This window comes from Sciurus carolinensis, chromosome 7, assembly GCF_902686445.1.
Source record: "Sciurus carolinensis chromosome 7, mSciCar1.2, whole genome shotgun sequence".
NCBI classification, from domain to species: domain Eukaryota; kingdom Metazoa; phylum Chordata; class Mammalia; order Rodentia; family Sciuridae; genus Sciurus; species Sciurus carolinensis.
This window is the reverse complement of record NC_062219.1, coordinates 54,934,333-54,952,706: the sequence shown is the minus strand read 5'-3', so window position 1 is coordinate 54,952,706 and position 18,374 is coordinate 54,934,333. Positions and strand designations below refer to the sequence as shown.

The 18,374-nt window shown below is 36.8% G+C and overlaps 1 protein-coding gene across 1 annotated transcript in view; it reads left to right on the top strand.

The window, feature by feature from the left end:
- The window catches only part of Afg1l (AFG1 like ATPase), a 195,906-nt gene that overhangs the window by 127,054 nt on the left and 50,478 nt on the right, over positions 1-18,374 (top strand). Inside the window, 1 exon segment of the mRNA XM_047558780.1 lies at positions 9,479-9,561. Within this exon segment, the coding sequence (XP_047414736.1) occupies positions 9,479-9,561 (83 nt within the window).

The following is an 18,374-nucleotide window of genomic DNA, read 5'->3' as shown; positions in this document are numbered from 1 at the left end:
AACATTGATGTGGCTGCATCTCTGTAGTATGCTGATTTTAAGTCCTTTGGGTATAGGCCGAGGAGTGGGATAGCTGGGTCAAATGGTGGGTCCATTACCGGCTTTCTAAGGAATCTCCACACTGCTTTCCAGAGTGGCTGCACTAATTTGCAGCCCCACCAGCAATGTATGAGTGTACCTTTTTCCCCACATCCTCTCCAACACCTATTGTTACTTGTATTCTTGATAATTGCCATTCTTATTGGGGTAAGATGGAACCTTAGGGTAGTTCTGGTCAGATCTTTTAGTCACAGCAGTGAAAAAGTTGACTAAAACACAAACCATAGCAGTATAAGGACAAGAATTAATCAATTCTTACCAGCTCACCATCTTGGCATGTAGCTACTTAGGATATGAACTAATATCTTAGGTCATCTGAATTTATTAAGTCTTCAGAAAACTGATACACTAATGACTCTCAAGTTGACAAAGTTAATATAGATTCTTGTTCTCTACAGTTTCTTATTGATATTTTAAAGATGACAAATACCATACTTTATAAGAGTCTAAATATTTGTGTCTAAGATAGAGAATATGGAAGAGAAAGTAAGTCACTGGTATTCTAAACAAGACCTCATTCAACAAGGTTAAAGAGCGGCAATTGCCACTCTCTGATGTTTCACCTTTCCTTTTGCAATTGGAGAGACTGGTGGTAGCTCTGAAGCAGCACAGTCCACCTCAGAATTCCAAACACTGATGGAGAGACCCTACAACTGTGTATGTGGGAGGCTTCAGTGTTACCTGTGTAGTTTGATCAGGTATTCGTTCCTCCAGATGCTGTGCTTTGCCCTTGTTGGGGGAGATGGACATCCAGTTACTTGGAAAATATTTTTAGTGACATATCCAGAAACTCATTGTTTCAGAGGAAGATTGAGAATGTTCCACATTCAGATTGGAATGTTTGGGCATCTTGATGCTCAAAAAGACAAGAATGTAGCTTAGTTTATGGTATAAGATATGATCAGAAACCTAACTCTAAAAACCTAGGGTCATGTAGTTGGAATGTTAAAATTTTTTACTGGACTAATCTGTAGTAGCTCATCACCACGCTCATCTTCTACCCCTTCTGTACATTTTTCAGAGTGTATTTGTCAGTACTAGGATGTACACTAGTTATCTTATGTCATCCAGATTTATTAAGTCTTATCAGAAAACTGATATGGTAATTGCACCCTGGTTGACAAATTTGATACAGATTCTTGTTCTCTATAGTTTCTTGTTATTTTAAAGATGACAAATACCAATACACTATAAAAACTCTTAATGTAATCAGACTACTCAGGCTTTAGTAGTTCCTTATCTCCTTAATATTCTATTTTTCTCTTTTGTCATTCAAATAATTGACAACCCATAGAACTTTAAGTCTTGTACTGACATGTGGACAATGATATTTTTTTTCATCTTATTCATCCAAAAATAAGCTAGAAGGAAGTCAATGTCACCAATCTCTACTTCTGGGATTCTTGGGTCATAAACTAATTTTGAGAGGTCCCATAACTTTTATTGCTTGGATGTTGTGACTGTTTATCTCAAATCTGCTCCACCTCTCTGCTATTGTGGAATTCCCAGGTAATTTGGATTGAATTGATTAGAGGTGGGGCTTGATTAAGCTAAGCCAGAGGCCCTCAACCCTGGCTCATTAGAATTACCTAAGGAACTTAAAACAAAATAAAACAAAATTAGTAAACTACGACTTCCTACCCTAAATATGCTTTCTGCCTACTTCCTGGGTGAAGCTAATATGCACCCAGTGTAGAGAACCACTGGTTGCCATCTTCCTTCCACTTGTATTGGTTCAGGAAACTCATACCTAAACCAGTTACGTGTGTGCCATTTCCCAGGCTGTAGGAATTGAAGGTGGTGATTATAATCGGCATATTCAGAGTAGCTCAGGACTTTTATTTCATGGATGTGGAAATGTTCTTGTCTCTTTTTTTTGTCATGAGGAAACCGTTGTCATTGAATGAAACTCTTACTCAAAAGAAGGCAGAACTGACAGATTGGAAAAGTGCCAGAGCCTCATTTAACCTGGAGTTTTCAGTTATGTGAGTTAGTAAGTCCCTTTATTATTTAAGCCCTGTTGAATTGGTTTCTTCATAGTTGTGACTAAAAGCACAAATATACTCTTGGATGATTGCTCCTAACTCAGAATCTTTGCCTTGGCTCCTTGTCATAGAACTCTAAGCCTGATATCTATGCTGGCTATCTGTACTTGGAGAAATATCAAAATGCTCAAATCCAGCATGCCACCAAACTCTTCCTCAGTTCTTTATGGATGACATAACTGTATAGTTGCCTAAGTCAGAACCCCAGCATCCTCCTCTTATACTATTGTCCTTTACCCTGAAAGCAAACTCTGTTGACGTTTATCTCTGATCTACTCACTTTTCTCTGTTTTTAAGGCCATTTTCACTTCTTTCCTGGAATTTCCCAATACCTTCTAACTAATCAGTATTTATCCATTTTTTTCCTTCCTCTAGTCTCTTCCCCAAAATGGAGCAGTGATTTTTTTTAAATTCAAATTTGAGCTTTTTTCTGCTTGAAATTTTAAATTCCTTCCATGTTATGGATTTAGGATATTATCTATACTATTTAAAATAGTTTATAAAGCCTGCAGGATATGAGCTGTTGCCAGCTTCCGTGACCCCATTCTGAACCACTCTTGGAATATGTGCAACTGAAAGCATAGTACCCAACATTTTTGTACCCAACATTTTTGCTATATTCACTTAATTTTCAATCCCAAATGAACCAAAATTTCTCGTTTCTATGTGTCATAGGTCTTATTTCCTGAGTTTGAAACATGCTTCCCTATTTTCTCTTCCTCACCTGGTTAAGTCTGCTTCATTGCCATTTTCTCTGGGTTAGTTGTTGCTGTTGTTTTCCATAGCACCCTGTTATGATTCTTAATTATCTGTCTTCCTTGCCAGACAGATGTTATGACCACCTCCTGTTTATCCTGTTGGTAAATGAGGGGTCCCTCACTCTAAATACTATGAGATGGCCAAACCCAAGACACTGGCACTGGACATATTATATTGGCGGTAGCTTATTAGTCACACGTACTTACAGCCTGGGGGAAGAGGACACCACACACCTAAGAGTTGTGAACCTGAAGGAACTATGGGGAGTAGACTTTGTAGTAACAGGAGGATGGGGCACCCCTGGTTCCTGAGGGAGTACATGATTGGTGTGTTTGAATAATTGTGCAAGCTGGCAGGGAGCTAAAGCTTATTAGGTTAGGGACTGGGTAGGAAGTAGCTAATCTGGCTAAGGTTACTAGTCAGGTAGGAAACCTTTACTTCTGGGTGTGGGAACCACTGGACATATCTGGTGAGAACAGGGGATGTCCCTGTGAGACTTCAACTTGTCAAGGCAGTACTTAACATTTTAGGAAACTGTGAGAGAAGTGACTGTGACTGTCTTAGTCACTGTCATATCCCTAGTCTTTTGCATCAGACCGTGCTTGTAGAAGGCACTTGACGCGTTGTTGATTAAGTAAACAAACAAGCAAATAGTCAGTGGTCTCTGAGGAGATTGGTTCAAAATAACAAGAAACCGAACTGGTAGCAATCCCTTCTCCCTCTTCTGAAGGTGTTCTTGTCAAGTCAGTTTGTGGAGATTGTTCAATGGTCTTTCAATTTTAGAACAAAGATGCCTGGTATTTTTAAGGGCATATATAGTGCACTGTGATAACCCAACCTGATCTCTTTGTTGGAGGGTTAGTGTGTTTGGTGAGTGGAATACTCTATTGCTAGGAGATTACTCCTTGAGGAGTATATGAGGAAGGAACATTCTTAATTTTCTACTTTTCAATTTTCTAGATTCCATGTTGATCCAATCATCTTTTACTTTTCCCATCTTCATTTTAACAAATTCTCTTGGGTGTTACAATTTGTAAGCTAACAGATGATTTTGGCAAATTATATAGTTACAGAAATTTGTTGTTAGTTGAAGCTTCTTAATCTTAGTTATACCTTAATGTGGGCTTACTTCCTCTAGGCTGTTGATCCCATGCATTCTTTTTCTCAAAGAGATTCCCCCACACCCCACCTGGGGGTGGTGGACCGAATTTAGGGCCTAGAGTGTGCTAGGCAGGTGCTCTGCCACTGAGCTAAATCCCCAACCCCCATCAAAGAGATTTTATTGAGCACCAGTTATTATCATTATAAGGGACTCCAGGGAAGTCTCTCCAGAGGCAGAGACCTCTTAGACTTTCCAGGCTCTTGATTATGGTGCAGAAAAGAACTTAAGGAAGTGACAGGTTTTAGCCAAGAGAGGAAGAGCTTTATTTTAAAGCAAAAGTTGAAAGTCTACACCCTAAGGGCCCCTGTGCACTACCTCCAGAGCCAGCTGTATGTCCCAGGCTTAAGATTGGGTTTTTATCAGGGTACATAATTGTTGGAATATGTGTGATCCTTAGGAGCTGGATTTTTTTCAGGATTGGGAAATACTGAGCAAAACTGTGTTTCCTCATTGGATGTCTAATCTGGTATATAGGTTTCAGCTTACATCTACTCTCTTGCAGTTGGTCAGTTGAGTCTGGTGGTTGATCATATGGTCAGGCCAGAGGGTCATGGTTCAATCAGATGTTAGCCCCTAACTTCATGCAGTTGATGGTCTATTTATCTTGAGGTCTTGTTCCTGCTCTGTTACATTCTAGGAAATTGATAGGGAAATTCCAGAGCAATTTATTGACTCTTTAGTATGTTCATGCCTTTTTTTTTTTCCTCTCTTTTTTTTTTTTTAAATTCTTGTTGTAGATGAACACAGTCCCTTCATTTTATTCATTTATTTATTTTTATGTGGTGCTGAGTCTCGAACCCAGTGCCTCACACATGCTAGGCAAGCGTTCTACCTCTGAGCCACAACCTCAGGCCCCTGTTCATACCTTTTGGTCCCTTTTCATTTCTTAGGCTCCTTTGTCCAGTTACAAGTTATTCACAAACCATGGGATCTACATTCTAACAGGGACATTTCTCCTTTAGGGACTCAGTTTTCTCTCTGTATTTCTAAATTTCTATCTCATTTGGACACTTTTTTCCCCCTGCTTTATTCAGAAATGAGGATATTTGTGATCTCAACCTTAGATGCCAGGGCTTAGATCTATCAGCCTCTAATAGCATACATTATAGGAACATCTTAACAAATAGTGGCTGCTCACTTGTCTATCTTCAAAATATTTTTTTGCTTAGATTGTGATCTAAAACTTTCTTTTTTACAAGTCATGATAAAATGATGGGGTGTACTCTTTTCAAGCTAAAGCTGAACTCTTCTACTATATGTTGAACATATGTAGGAGAAAATAGTTGCCCTGAGAGGAAAACCATCAGGGAGGGAACAGAGAAGTCACTAATAACTTGATGGACCTTTTGCTCTAGGCATGTACTGGTTGAAGATTCTAGTAGGAGGAAGGTGTAACTTTGAAAAAAAGAATTGTAGAGATCCACAGAGAGCTTAGGAAATATTATTAAATGGGGGATTGGAGATTTAGCTCAGGGGCAGAGTGCTTGCCTAGCATGAGCAGGCTCTGAGTTCAGTCCTCAACCCTGAAAAAACAATTATTAAATGTTTTTTATTTTAAACTAGGAGAAGAAACAAAAGTGAATGACAAGCTCGGTTCTGAAAATGTTCAAAAGTCTGAGTACCCAGAGTTAACAGAGAGATAGATTGTCATAGGGGAAAACTCAGGCTATGCCACCAGAGTTGACAGATCACAGGGCTATGAGAAGAGGACCCACTGAATTAGTGCTTCAGGAACTATTTAAGAAAAATTATTTTGATGCTTACTCAAGAGCCAGGGAAGCCTTTATTGAAGATTATTGCAGTAAGAATCATGGTTTTTGCAGTAGTCTAGAGAAATGAGCTCAATTTGAAATTTAACAATATATAGCTTAATTTATAGCTAATGAGCAGAGTAAGGGTATCAGTGAATGGAAAATTCTTAAGAGGAGACATCAAGGCCATAAGAATTCTTCCTAAATCAGTTAGACAGGATTCTTGCTAAATATAGACCAAGGATTGAGAGAACAAAGATAAGGAATGAAGAACTTGATCAGATGAGGATGGGGGATATTCTCTAACCTGAAGTGGTAGGATTCTTGCTTAAACTGAGTGCAGCAAGGAGGGATGCGAATGAAGCACTATTGCCTACTTAAGAATAGAGCTCTTTGCAGTCTGTGCTTAAGAGGTTAATATGTTCTGGCTTTAAAGGATTTTCTTCACAATGTTTATCATTCTTCAAACTGGAAATGGAGTAGAAGATATAAAAAGTTATTGTGTGAGGTGCCTGTTTTTCTTAGTGGTATTTTTCAGGATTGCTAACAACACACACAGATTTGAGGACCATGTAAGTTGTTGTAATGCATTTCTTTGGGTCATACATTTTTCTTTCCAAAGTCAAAGGCTCACAAGGGTGTGTTAACTTCTTTTCTTGTCTTCCCCAAATTTCCTAATTGCATATCTAGAATGTATAATTCTATTTGTCCTTTATATACATGTACAAACTATTTTAAAATAAATTTCATTTGGTGGCTGATTAGTGTTATGGTGTCACACATTAGATTTTAATGGCAATAAGAGGTCACAGGTTTTGTAAATATACTTGGAAATTAGGAAATTACTTAGAGATCATGCCTGTTAGATTTAGTCTCTACTTGGAAATAGAATAGCTTTCACCCTCTTCTACCTGTCTATAAAGTGTATTGAGTAACGTAGGCTAGGTGAATATACTCTGAATATATGAGGTTTATTTTTCTTTAAAAAGATAAACTGGGTGTTAGTATTTTTCAGACAATTAAGAGCTAACATCTAAGGGCTTTGGTTATAGTTCTTTTGATGCTGATTAGGTATTTCTCAGTGGTGATTAGTGAATGTACAAATGCAATCATTTGGTAGGGCTTAATCACTCAAATGTCCCAGAAGTTAGTTACACACAGAAAAAGAAATTGAAGCTTGTATAACTTCCATTAGCCTTATTTTTTAATAGGAAATTTCCGTTTTTACTAAATTAGGAATGTGGAGTCATATAAGATAAATTTTGGTTTAAAAGAAATAGGAACTTGGGCAAATAAATTTGAATGAATATATTGATGTACTTTGTACTATTTTGTCTGCAATTTAGGTAGCATGTGAATAACCAGCCCTTACCTACCACATGGGGCAAGTTTCCCTAAGAATATGACTTGCTTTCTAAACAAGTACATTTTCTTCTTTTTTCTTTTTTTATTTTTTTGAGCTGGTTCATTGAGCCCCCACAATCATAGGATAGGGAAGGGATATCTTTTCTCAGGTTTACTCAAAGTTGAAAAGGAGATCTGTCAATACCTTTTTTAACACAGGTCATATGGAGCAAGAGGAGTGTGGAATGCAGGTATTTGGACAATGCTGGATTCCTTTCTGGTGGGATGGATTATAGAGCTCATCGCTCTGTGGGTCCTGAAAGTGAGAGCAGCAGGGAGGGGGAGGTTGAACAACTTGGAATGTTGAACCAGGTATCTGTATAAAGATGCTAACTGGCTGCTCATAAGGAGCCATGAGTTTGGTAAATTCGAGGGTTGTTCTTCAGTGAGTGGTACAAAAGCTTGACTTTGTAGGCTTCCTCAGAGGACCGACTTCTTGGGAAATTTTTTATGATAAGGAAATTCAAATGGATATATCAAAATGCAATATTTTCATTATACCATCCAGCCCAGTTTCCTGGGTCTTCATTCTTTCAGTGATCAACTGGCCCAGATTGCCCAGGACTTATAATGTTAGCGCTGTAAGTTCTGAGTTCTGAAATACCCTCTGTCTTGGGGAAACTCCTCAGTCTAAGGAGGATGGTTGGAGACCCTTTTCAGTCCCCAGAGCCCCTCAACAGCTGCAGCATGGGAGAAGAGGAAATACTTTTTCATTGTCTCTGCATTCAGGCTTCTCTCTGGAGTGCAGGTGATTAAGAGGCCTGGCATAGCACCGTAACCCAGGAGGGAATTTCATGGAGGAAGAATGTTGGTACTTCTCAAGTGTGCCCCCCATTACTGTTCTGATGGTCTATTGTTGCATAATAAATGCCTGCAACATTTAGAGGCTTAAAACAGTATCACTGAATTGTCTCTCTTGGTTTATGTAGGTCAGGGAATTGGATAGGGCTCAACTGGCAGTACTAGTTCCCTCAGTACACTAGTGGCTGCAGCTGAAACAGCTGGAGACTCACGGGTCAACACCTTTGTCTTCATGTAATCTCAGGGCCTCTCCACAGTCTTTCTCTGTATGGAAGTTTAAGCTTCTCATGGCTTAGGGGCCTCTAGGGAGTTGGATACTGGCACTTCAGGGGGACAGAAATATTCCAACCAACAAGTAAGAGCTGCCTCAAAGTCACATAGGGTATTGTTGCATAGCATCATTTTCACCAATCTTGAGTCACAAGATTCAAGGGCAGGGCATGGACCCCACTTCTTTTTGGTTGGAATATCAACATTTCATTGTAAGAAGAATAGGCTAGCGTGGAGTTGCTAGAGCTGTCTTTGAAAACTACTATTTGACACAATTATCTTGGCCCCCCAAATTTGAACAATGCAGTTTTTCATTAATAAAAACAGTGAAGTTGTTAAAACATAAATTTTTCCTCATGGATTTTCATAAAGCAATTTTCATTTTGAATACTAACTAAAAAATCACCCTATAAATGTTTCTTGACTTGTCCTAAAACCTTGGGTCACCATTCTACTGGAATAAATACATGTGTGTATATACACAGTCCCCAAATCCAACTGATCAAGATAGGCGTAGCAAAAGTTCATTCGTTCTTGTAGTATGAGTTTTGATGTGAGTGTGTGTGTGTGCATGCACATGTGCACCTTGGAAGATGGAAACAAGGATTAATTATAAGAAAAGGATATTAGTGACACAGAATGACTCAGGTTGAAAGGAGGCATCTGCAGCAGGAAAGGACACTGAAGATTTTGAAGGGGCAGCAGCTGTTTAGGAATGAGGGACAGGTCTACCTGTACCATCATTTTGGTGTGGTCATTTGGTTTAAAATATGCTCACTAATGTTCTGAGCCAGCTTTCTTAGACTGCTTCTCTTCCATTGTTGTGCTTAAGAGTCACAAGTTATTCTTTCTGGGAACTAGCTTCTCATTCCAGGTTAATGAATATTGGGGTATATTTCTATTAACTCTAATGTAGTTAATTGGGGAATTTGCTGACAGTGCTATTTTGGCAAAGTTTCAGTAAAACATAGTGCAAATCTTAATTTTTTTAACTATTATTTTACTGGCTTCATATATGTTTAATATTGCAGCTTTAAAATGAATTTTACATGAGTTCTGTTGTTTTGTCCTAAGCTCATTATTCCACTGAAACACTTCAAAAATTAAGAATATATGTAGTCTAGCAGAAAGCTTGTAATTCTGAGCTACTACTTGTTTAAAATTGTTTTTCTGTTTTTGGATTACAGGAATACTGTAATACAGTTCAGCTAGATTCTGGGATAGATTATCGGAAAAGGGAACTCCCAGCTGCAGGAAAACTCTACTACCTGTAAGTATTTGTGTGTGTGTGAGTATATGTGTTTGTGTGTGTGGTTTTTTTTTAACTTTCCAAGCTTAATATCTAATAATTTATTAGGAAAAAATGAGAAAAATAAGCACTTTAATTATTAGAACATGGAAGACTAGTTCTGAAGTCTGTGATTTTTAAACAAAATGTTACATTAACTTCTTTAAACTGTGCTTTGACCATTCATATTTGCATCATTTATAATGTGTGATTGGATGAAAGCCTAATTAGTTTTTTGGGGAGGAGTGATGACAGATGGTTAGGAAGTAATGAGTACCCTCTTAGAAGAGGCTCTGATACTAAGAGAATATCTTTAATGTGCTAAAGTAATTAATTATTTGTGGATATCTTCTGACAAGTGTGCCATTTCCATTCCTCCAAAACTGTTGTTTTATTTTGTCAGACAATCTGTTTGTATTTATAGTGGTCGATTGACTTCCACACATAACTGATGAAAAATATCTGCTATATGCAAATGCAACTGGATATATTTTGAAGTTTTTAAAAATAAGATTCTCCTGAGTAAGAGCAATTTATAATAATAGATGTGTTCAGCATGTGCAGTTAATGCTGTAAAACAAATATAGTTTGTTTTAAAATGTTATTTGTGAGAACCTGAAAAGGAAAAAGTGCTTTACAAATGCAAACTGTTGTTTAGTATATGCCAACAGTGTTTGGCACATAGTGGGTTCTCAGTAAATAGATCTGTCTGAGGGCTAATTGTAATTTAACTAAAAGGCATGTTTCTGGTAATTTAAATTTTGATGACAACGTGCATATGAGAGGTTTAGAAAAGTTCTTGTCTCTGCCACCTTGTAAGCAGAAGTACTTTCTGTTTTTGAAGCAGAAATTAGCTAGAAAAATCACATAATTAAAATTGCATACTTTACAGTGTACCAAAAGGACTATTTCAGTTTATTATTCAGATTCTGATGATTATTCTGGGAAGTTCTTCATCCACCCTTAAGTACTTTGTCTTTAAAGTACTTTATAATTAAAAAAAAAATTCTTATAGCACTATTTTCTGCTTTAATTCCGACTTTTTCTTTGCAGTTTATTTTATTCTTTTTTTTTTTTTTAATTCATAGAAGCTTAGTTTATAATGATCAAAATGGAAAAAGCCCAAATTTCTGTCAATTGTAGACAGGATAAATTGTGGTATATGCATATAATATTATATTCAGTCATAAAAATGAACTAATGATTAATGAACACAATAGAATGCTTAAATCTTATAAATCAGATTGAGAGAAAGAAGCCAAACAGGGTATATAGTACACCATATAATTTCAGTTATATAAGTGGAAGAAAAGTAAAAAATAATCTATAATCTTAGAGTTCAGGATAAAGGTAAACTTTGAGAGGAGTGTCATATAATAACTGAAAGTTCATTCTCTACAATGGTTGTTTTCAATCTTAAGAAAAAATGAAGCCAAAGCTTTTCAAATTAACCTAATTCTCATGTGAATCTGAAATCAAACTCAGTATATCAGATCGTTAAAAGGAGAGCCCTCTGATGTAGTGGAGGAGAAGGATCTGAGCCAGTCCTCTCCTTACCTTCTGCTGAAGGCTGACACTTGGTAGAACTCTTTGAAAAGAACTCCTTGGTAGGGCTGCTTGAAAGAGAACTGAAAATGACTTTAGTTTAAGTTCCATTTCTAAAGTCCAGATTGGATCAACCCATTTTCATCTTTTTAAATTTAAAAAATGTTTTATTTTATTAGAGCTTTATAGTTATACATGATAGTTGGGTTCATCCTGACAAACTCCTACTTGCATGAAATTCGATTTTAGTTCATGATCATCCCCCTTTTCCCTCCCCCACTTCTTTTATTCTTGGTGTTTTCCTGTTGTTTTGTTTTTCTGATATTTACAATCTTTTCCTGATTGTTTATTACTTATTTCTTGCTATTTCAAATTTGTGTTACTTATAATTTATTGGTTTTCCTTTTATCCTTTTTTCAAAGAAGATATTCATGTCCCCCTTTTTTCGCCCACAAAATGTACTTTCATGTGGAAGAATTAAAATATTTTCCTAATGGAAATATCTTACATAAAGATGACAGTTGGGTCTAAATCATGAAATCTGTTTCATGGTGCCAAAGAGGTCTTAGTGGTATTTACTGGAAGTGAAAAAGTTGCTTTTGCTTGAACATTTTCTCTCTCTGACTTACCCTATTTTGTCCCTTGCTCTTCCTGATAAACGTAAGGTGATTATAATGCAATGAAATTCAGTTTCATTTTTAAAACATTCACTGAAAGAAAACAGACTCTAACAATATCTGAGAGTCCAAGAAACTAGAATCTACAAAGGATTCACTGACATTCTGGAATACTTGCCTTTAAAAAAAAAAAAAATATATATATATATACACATATACATATGTATGTATTATTTATATATTAAATATATATTTATATACATATTAGATTTTTTATAGACATGAGTATGTATGTATGTATGTGTGTGTGTGTGTGTGTGTATGTGTATGTATTCCATTTAGTCCTCAAGGAAGACAGGTTTGTTCATAAATTTACCATCAAAAGGGCTTGACCATAGCCATAACTAAGATGAAAGAGCTTGTGGGCACATCTCAGAGGATAAAGTAGATATGCATACTGAGGGATTTAGGAATTAAAATTATTACAGAAGTGGGAAAATAATATAAGATACCAAGATGGGATGCCAGGAATATACATTTTATTGTTTCACATAAGCATTTGAGTAGAACTTTCTTTCATGACAGAGTAAAGGAAAATGTCCTTAGGTCATACTAATATTTCTGACTCAGTTCTTTCCTTTTTATTTTTCTCCTTATTTTCTTCCTGTAACAGACTTTAATGTTCTATGCTATATATTGCCCTGTTAAAACGTGTTTCTCTTTATTACCCTCTGCCAAATATCTGGGATTGGTTCCTGAATATGTGAATCCCCACTACTTTCAAGTCAATTTCATTGGAACCCAAATGCCTGAAAAGAAAAACAAAATTCTAGCTTCCTTCCAGGGAAAAACCAAGCACTATCTCAGACTTTCATACACAATGATTTTTAAGTATATATAAATACTCATTAATATATGATTCCTATATATTCTTATGGTATTTTTTAACTAAATAGAAATATTCATTATCTCAGAATTTTACTACACTTCCTTTTTAAAAGTCAATTAAAATAATATCTAGGGCTCATTTGATAGAGTGCTTGCCTCACAAGCACAAGGTCCTGGGTTCAAATCCCCAGCACCGTAAAAAAAAAAAATAATAATAATAATAATATCTAAAAGTAGAATCCAGATATTATCAAGAATTATCAGAGGGCTGGGGATATAGCTCAGTTGGTAGAGTGCCTGCCTCATATACACAAGGCCCTGGGTTCAATCCCCAGCACCACAAAAAAAAAGAAAAAAAAAGAATTATCAGAGATTTTAAAAGTTGCCCCAAAGTGGACATGGAACAAATTCTTTCAGTTCATAATATTGCCTGGGACCCATAAGAACTAATTTATGTAAGATGTTGCATGTTCATTTTTAATATATTTCAGTTGCAGTTTTATGTCCTATTAAAATTAGAAATCTTAGAGTACCTTTATAAGTAAGTTCCAGATGTTTTGGATCCATCCTAAGAAGTTTTTAATGTCATATATAATAAATTCTGAGAATTCAAATTTAGCAAGTTACTAGACATAGAGAGCTTGATGAGTACAAATACCCAGACTTTTGCATAGGTTAAAACACCACATGGTTGTTCAGTTTTTTATTCTGTGGTAACTGCATTATTATTCCCAAGACAGGAAGTCAGTTTTCCCCTGGTGGATTGGTGAATAGGACTCAATGAGTTCTCCATGGAGTATGATTTGCCAAAATAGAATCAGGTCTGTTATGGTTTGGATATTGAGGTATCTGCCCAAAAAACTCCTGTGTTAATGCAGAAGGTGAAGTGATTAGATTATGAGAGCCATACCAAATTTGATGGATTAATAATTTGAATTGAGTAACTGGGTGGTAACTATAGACAGGTGGGGCGTGGCTGGAGCAGATAGGTTACTGGGGACATATTTTGGGAATTTCTATATTGCCGCTGGCTCACCCACCCCCTCTCTTTTCTGGTCACCATGATGTGTGTAACTTTCCTCTGCTGTGCCCTTCTTCTTTGATGTTCTGCCTCACCTTGGGCCCAGAGCAATGGAGTTGACCATCCATGGACTGAACCTCTGAAGTCATGAGCCCAAATAAACTTTTCCTTGTTTAGGTTTTTCTTGTCAGTTTGGTCACAATGATGAAAAGCTGACTAACATAGAGGTTAACCAAGCATTTATTGAACTTTCCATTTGCATCTGGACAGGGGCTTGGACTAGTAATTTATTTTAAGCAACCTGGATTCAAAAGACTGGCCCTGTATTATATCTTCCAGAGAATTAACTGCTTCAAATTAACTCTATGCTTGGGGTTGGTGAGGATATCCTTTACATATGAATGAGCATGTCTTTTTCAAATAGGAAACACCACTGCTGGGAGTCCATTGGATGCTGACCCTATCTATTTTGCTGTCAATTCCATGAAGGGCTACTAGTTTCCTGGGAAGAGGAGTTCAAGTCACTTTGGACTCATCCTTGTTCCCTCTTTCTTTTGCATTCAATATAAGTTCTTTTTTCTATCAAGACTGTGGGAGGATCTGGGGTGGGGATGTTTTCTGTTCAAACACTGTACCTCCACCAGACTTTCATAAAAACACCCCACCCTCAGCACAGCAGTCATGGCCTCATGGAAATGTTTTAAACTAAACTGAAAGGGAGGGGTCAGGCATTGGGCCTGAGGTTTTGTTTTACCCTACATATCAGCTAATAGGTTTGCCTCTTACTATTATACAGTGCTGACAGAAGCCACAAGAGAACTGGGTCAGAGACAAAGGATTTTACTTGTCTAGGTATAAATAGCAGCATGAGCATTAGCATGTTGTATCAGTTCCTTCCCTGTGGTTTAGTCGCCCAGGTCAAAGGGAGGGCCCCAATGATTCCTGCACAGGCAGTGAATTGTGCTATAGAAAAGTTGCTCTGAGTTTGTGGAACCTACCATTTTATAGCCACAAGTACATAAGTGTGCTTTCTGTCTTACAGATGACATCATCTCTCAAGGGTACTTACTACAAACACAACCTTAGCAAGTGGTCAGAGCCTTGCATTTTTGGCATATCAGGAAAATATAGGGGAAGAAGACCCACAGAGGACTGTATCTCTAGACTTTTGACCTTAAAGGAGCCAGACTGACTGTCTTTATTTCAGTTGGCTCTTATCCACTGAAGTCATTCTCCACTTCAAAAAAAGTTTATCTAAAGGACAAAAATAAAAAAGCCTGGGGATACAGCTCAGTGGTAAAGTGTCCCTGGGTTCAATCCCCAGTACCACCAAAGAAAATAATAATAATAATAATAATAAATTTTTTCAAAGGGAAGAATAAGAAAAGTCTGTGAAAACCATGACTGAAGCTCATACATGCTAAAACATGTATTGCCCCACAATAAAACTGTCATGTTTCTTACCTGTGATGTTCGTTACAAACACTCCTTTTCTTGCAACTATGAACCAGATCAATGAAAATTAAAAACACGTCGTGGGGCTAGGGTTGTGACTCAGTGGTGGAGCACTTAAACAAGCATGTGCGAGGGTTCGATCTTCACACCACATAAAAAATATGATCAAAGTTATTGTCTCCATTCACAACTAAGAAAAATTTAAAAAACAAAATAAAACATGTCTTTGCTTGATTAGCTAAAACTTTGTCAGAGCCCCAGCTTCTGCCTGGAACGTTGTCACCTCCTGGTTCCCCAGGGTGTCTAGGACATCTTATTACTCTATCCCTGTGTCTCATCATTACCAATCTAGGTGTTTCTGTCTCAGACATTGGAATCTACACTTTCACTCTTGCTTTTTCTTACCAAGTTTGCACAGTCATTTCCCTTTTCAATTCCCATTGAAAAACTTTTGAAACATCTGCCAACAGAAGGAACTTGAAAATTGTTTGGTCTGTCCTGGTGCTTTAAGACTGTAATTTGTTTCATACCTTTGCTAGATGGTCCAGAGCCCTGTAGCAGGCGGTGTGCATGCTCCATTGAAACAATTTATCTTATTATATCAACTGTTTCTGGTTGTTTAAGGCAGTAAGGTAAATCTGGGCTCTTATTAATTCATCATGATCAGAAATAGACGTCTCTAACCTATTATTATAAGAACTGGTAAACAAAAGGAAAGACTGAAGTATTTCTCCTATTTTTTAAAAAAAAATAATTCTCTGTATAACACAATAGTTGATGAAAGGAAGCTTCTCTTTATAGAAGTTTTCTAGGTGTTATGGTTTAGATATTAGATATCCCTTAAAAGCTCACGTGTGAGACAATGCAAGAAGGTTTAGAGGTGAAAAGATTGGGTTGTGAGAGCCTTACCCAAGCAGTGAATTAATTCCTTGACAGGGATTAACTGAGTGGTATCGTAGGCTGGTAAGATGTGGCTGGAGGAGGTTGGTCGTTGGGGGCGTGCCTTTGGGGGTATATATTTGGTAAGCTGAGCTTAGTTAGGCTTTGTTACTCTGCTTTCTGGAACCATGTTCCTAGCTGCTTTCCTCTACCACATTCTCCGGCCGTGATGCTCAGCCTCACTTCCAGCCCTGGGGAATGGAGCTGGTTGTGTTTATTGACTGAGATCTCTAAAATTGGGAGCCCCAGTTAAACTTTTCCTCCTAAAATTGTTCCTGTTGGGTCTTTTGGTCAGAGCCGCAAAAAAGCTAACTAAAATACTAGGTAACAAATGAAAAAAAGAATGAGAGAATTATAGTAGAATTAGATTATCACCATTTTGTAAAACCCTCATAATTTAATGGATCTAGTTAATGATTATGAATTCTACAATGACTGCTACATAAATGGAACCTGAATTTTATTAGTTTTTAGGAAATGTAGAGGCAATGGAATATATTAAATAACATCATGTGAGTACATTTATCAAAAGGTAAACTGTAGATTTTTTTAATGACATAAATTATTTCTTCATAATTAAGACAAAAAGAGAGAATCTATGGTTTAAAGGAGACTTAAGGAACATAGAAACTAACTGCAGGATATGGACCATATGGTGATCCTGAATCAACCAACTGTAAACAAAAACCAAACCAAACCAAACAAAAAATTATAGGACAGTCAGAGAAATTCAAACCAATCTTATGATATTGAGGAATTACTGTTAACTTTGTTAAGATATCCTGCTTATTTTAAAATGTTTTTACATCTTTATCAAGATATAAATTCCCATGCCAAACAATTCACCCATTTAAAATGATTTTTAGTATATCCACAGAATTGTATAACCATCACCACAATTTAGAACATTTTCTTGCCTCCAAAAAGAAACCCTGCATCATCTCTATTCCCCCCATCCAAACCAACCCCCATCTTGCCACTAATCTAGGTAACCACTAATCTACTTTCAGACTCTATAGATTTTTCTATATTCGTTTTTAATATAAATGGACTCAAACAAGATGTGGTCTTTTGTGATTGATTGCCTTCTTTCACTTAATGTTTTCAAGGTTCTTCCGTGTTGTAGTGTGTATTAGCACATTTTTTCTTTTAGTTGCTGAGTAAGATTCCATTGTGTAGATATATATACACCTTCTATTTATCCATTCAGTTGATGGACATTCGTTTGTTTCTGCTTTTTGGATAGTGTGAATAATGCTGTGATGAACATTCATGTGCAAGTTTCTGTGTGGACTCATTTTAATTTCTCATGTAAACCCAGAGGTAGAATCACTAAGTTGTATGGTAATTGTATGTTTAGTCCTTTCAGGAACTACCTGATTGTTTTCCAAAGCAGCTCTACTATTTTATATTCCCACGAGTAGTGCGTGGGAGTTACAGTTTCTACATATCTGTTGCCATCACTCATGATCTGTTTTTGTTTTTGTTTTTATAACCATTTGTATAAGTTTCCTGGGATTTCCATAACAAAGTGCCACAAAGTGGGAAGCTTAAAACAACAGAAATTTTTTGTCTCACCGATCTGGAGGCCACAATTCCAAAATCAAGATGTTAGCAGGGACTCAAATGCTCTCTGGAACTTTTATTTTATTGATTGATTCATTTGCAGTGCTAGGGATCCAACCCGGGGCCTTGTATACACTAGGCAAATACTTTTTCACTGATATACACCCCCATTCCTCCTTGAAAACTTTAGAGGTGGGTCCTTCCTTGCCTCTTCTAACTTCTGTTATTCGCCATAAATTCTTGTTGTTCCTGGGCTGGTCCATATACCCTCTAATCTCCATCTCTGTTGTCACGTGGTCATCTTTCTGTGTGTCTGTCTCCTCTTTTTATAAGAACATGAGTCCTGTTGGATTAAGGGCCCACTCACATAACTAATTACATCTTCACTCACCCTATTTCTGAATAAGGTCACAATATGAGTTTCTGGGAGTTAGAATTTCTTCATATCTTTTTAGGAAGATACAAGTCAATCCAAACACCATCCTACTGGCTATGAAATTTTCTTGATGATTAGTGATATTGATCTTCTTTTCATGTGCTTATTGACTGTTAGAATATCATTAGGAGAAAGGTAAAAATTAGGACATTTGTCTTTCTATTATTGAAACTAAGTATTTTTCATATATTTTAGATACAAGTCCCTTGTCAGATATATGACTTGCAAAAAATATTATCCTCACATTCTATAGTTTGCCTTGTGTATTTTTGTTTTATTTTGTTTTGTGCCAGGATCTTGCTATGTTGCCTAGGCTGACTGTGAACTT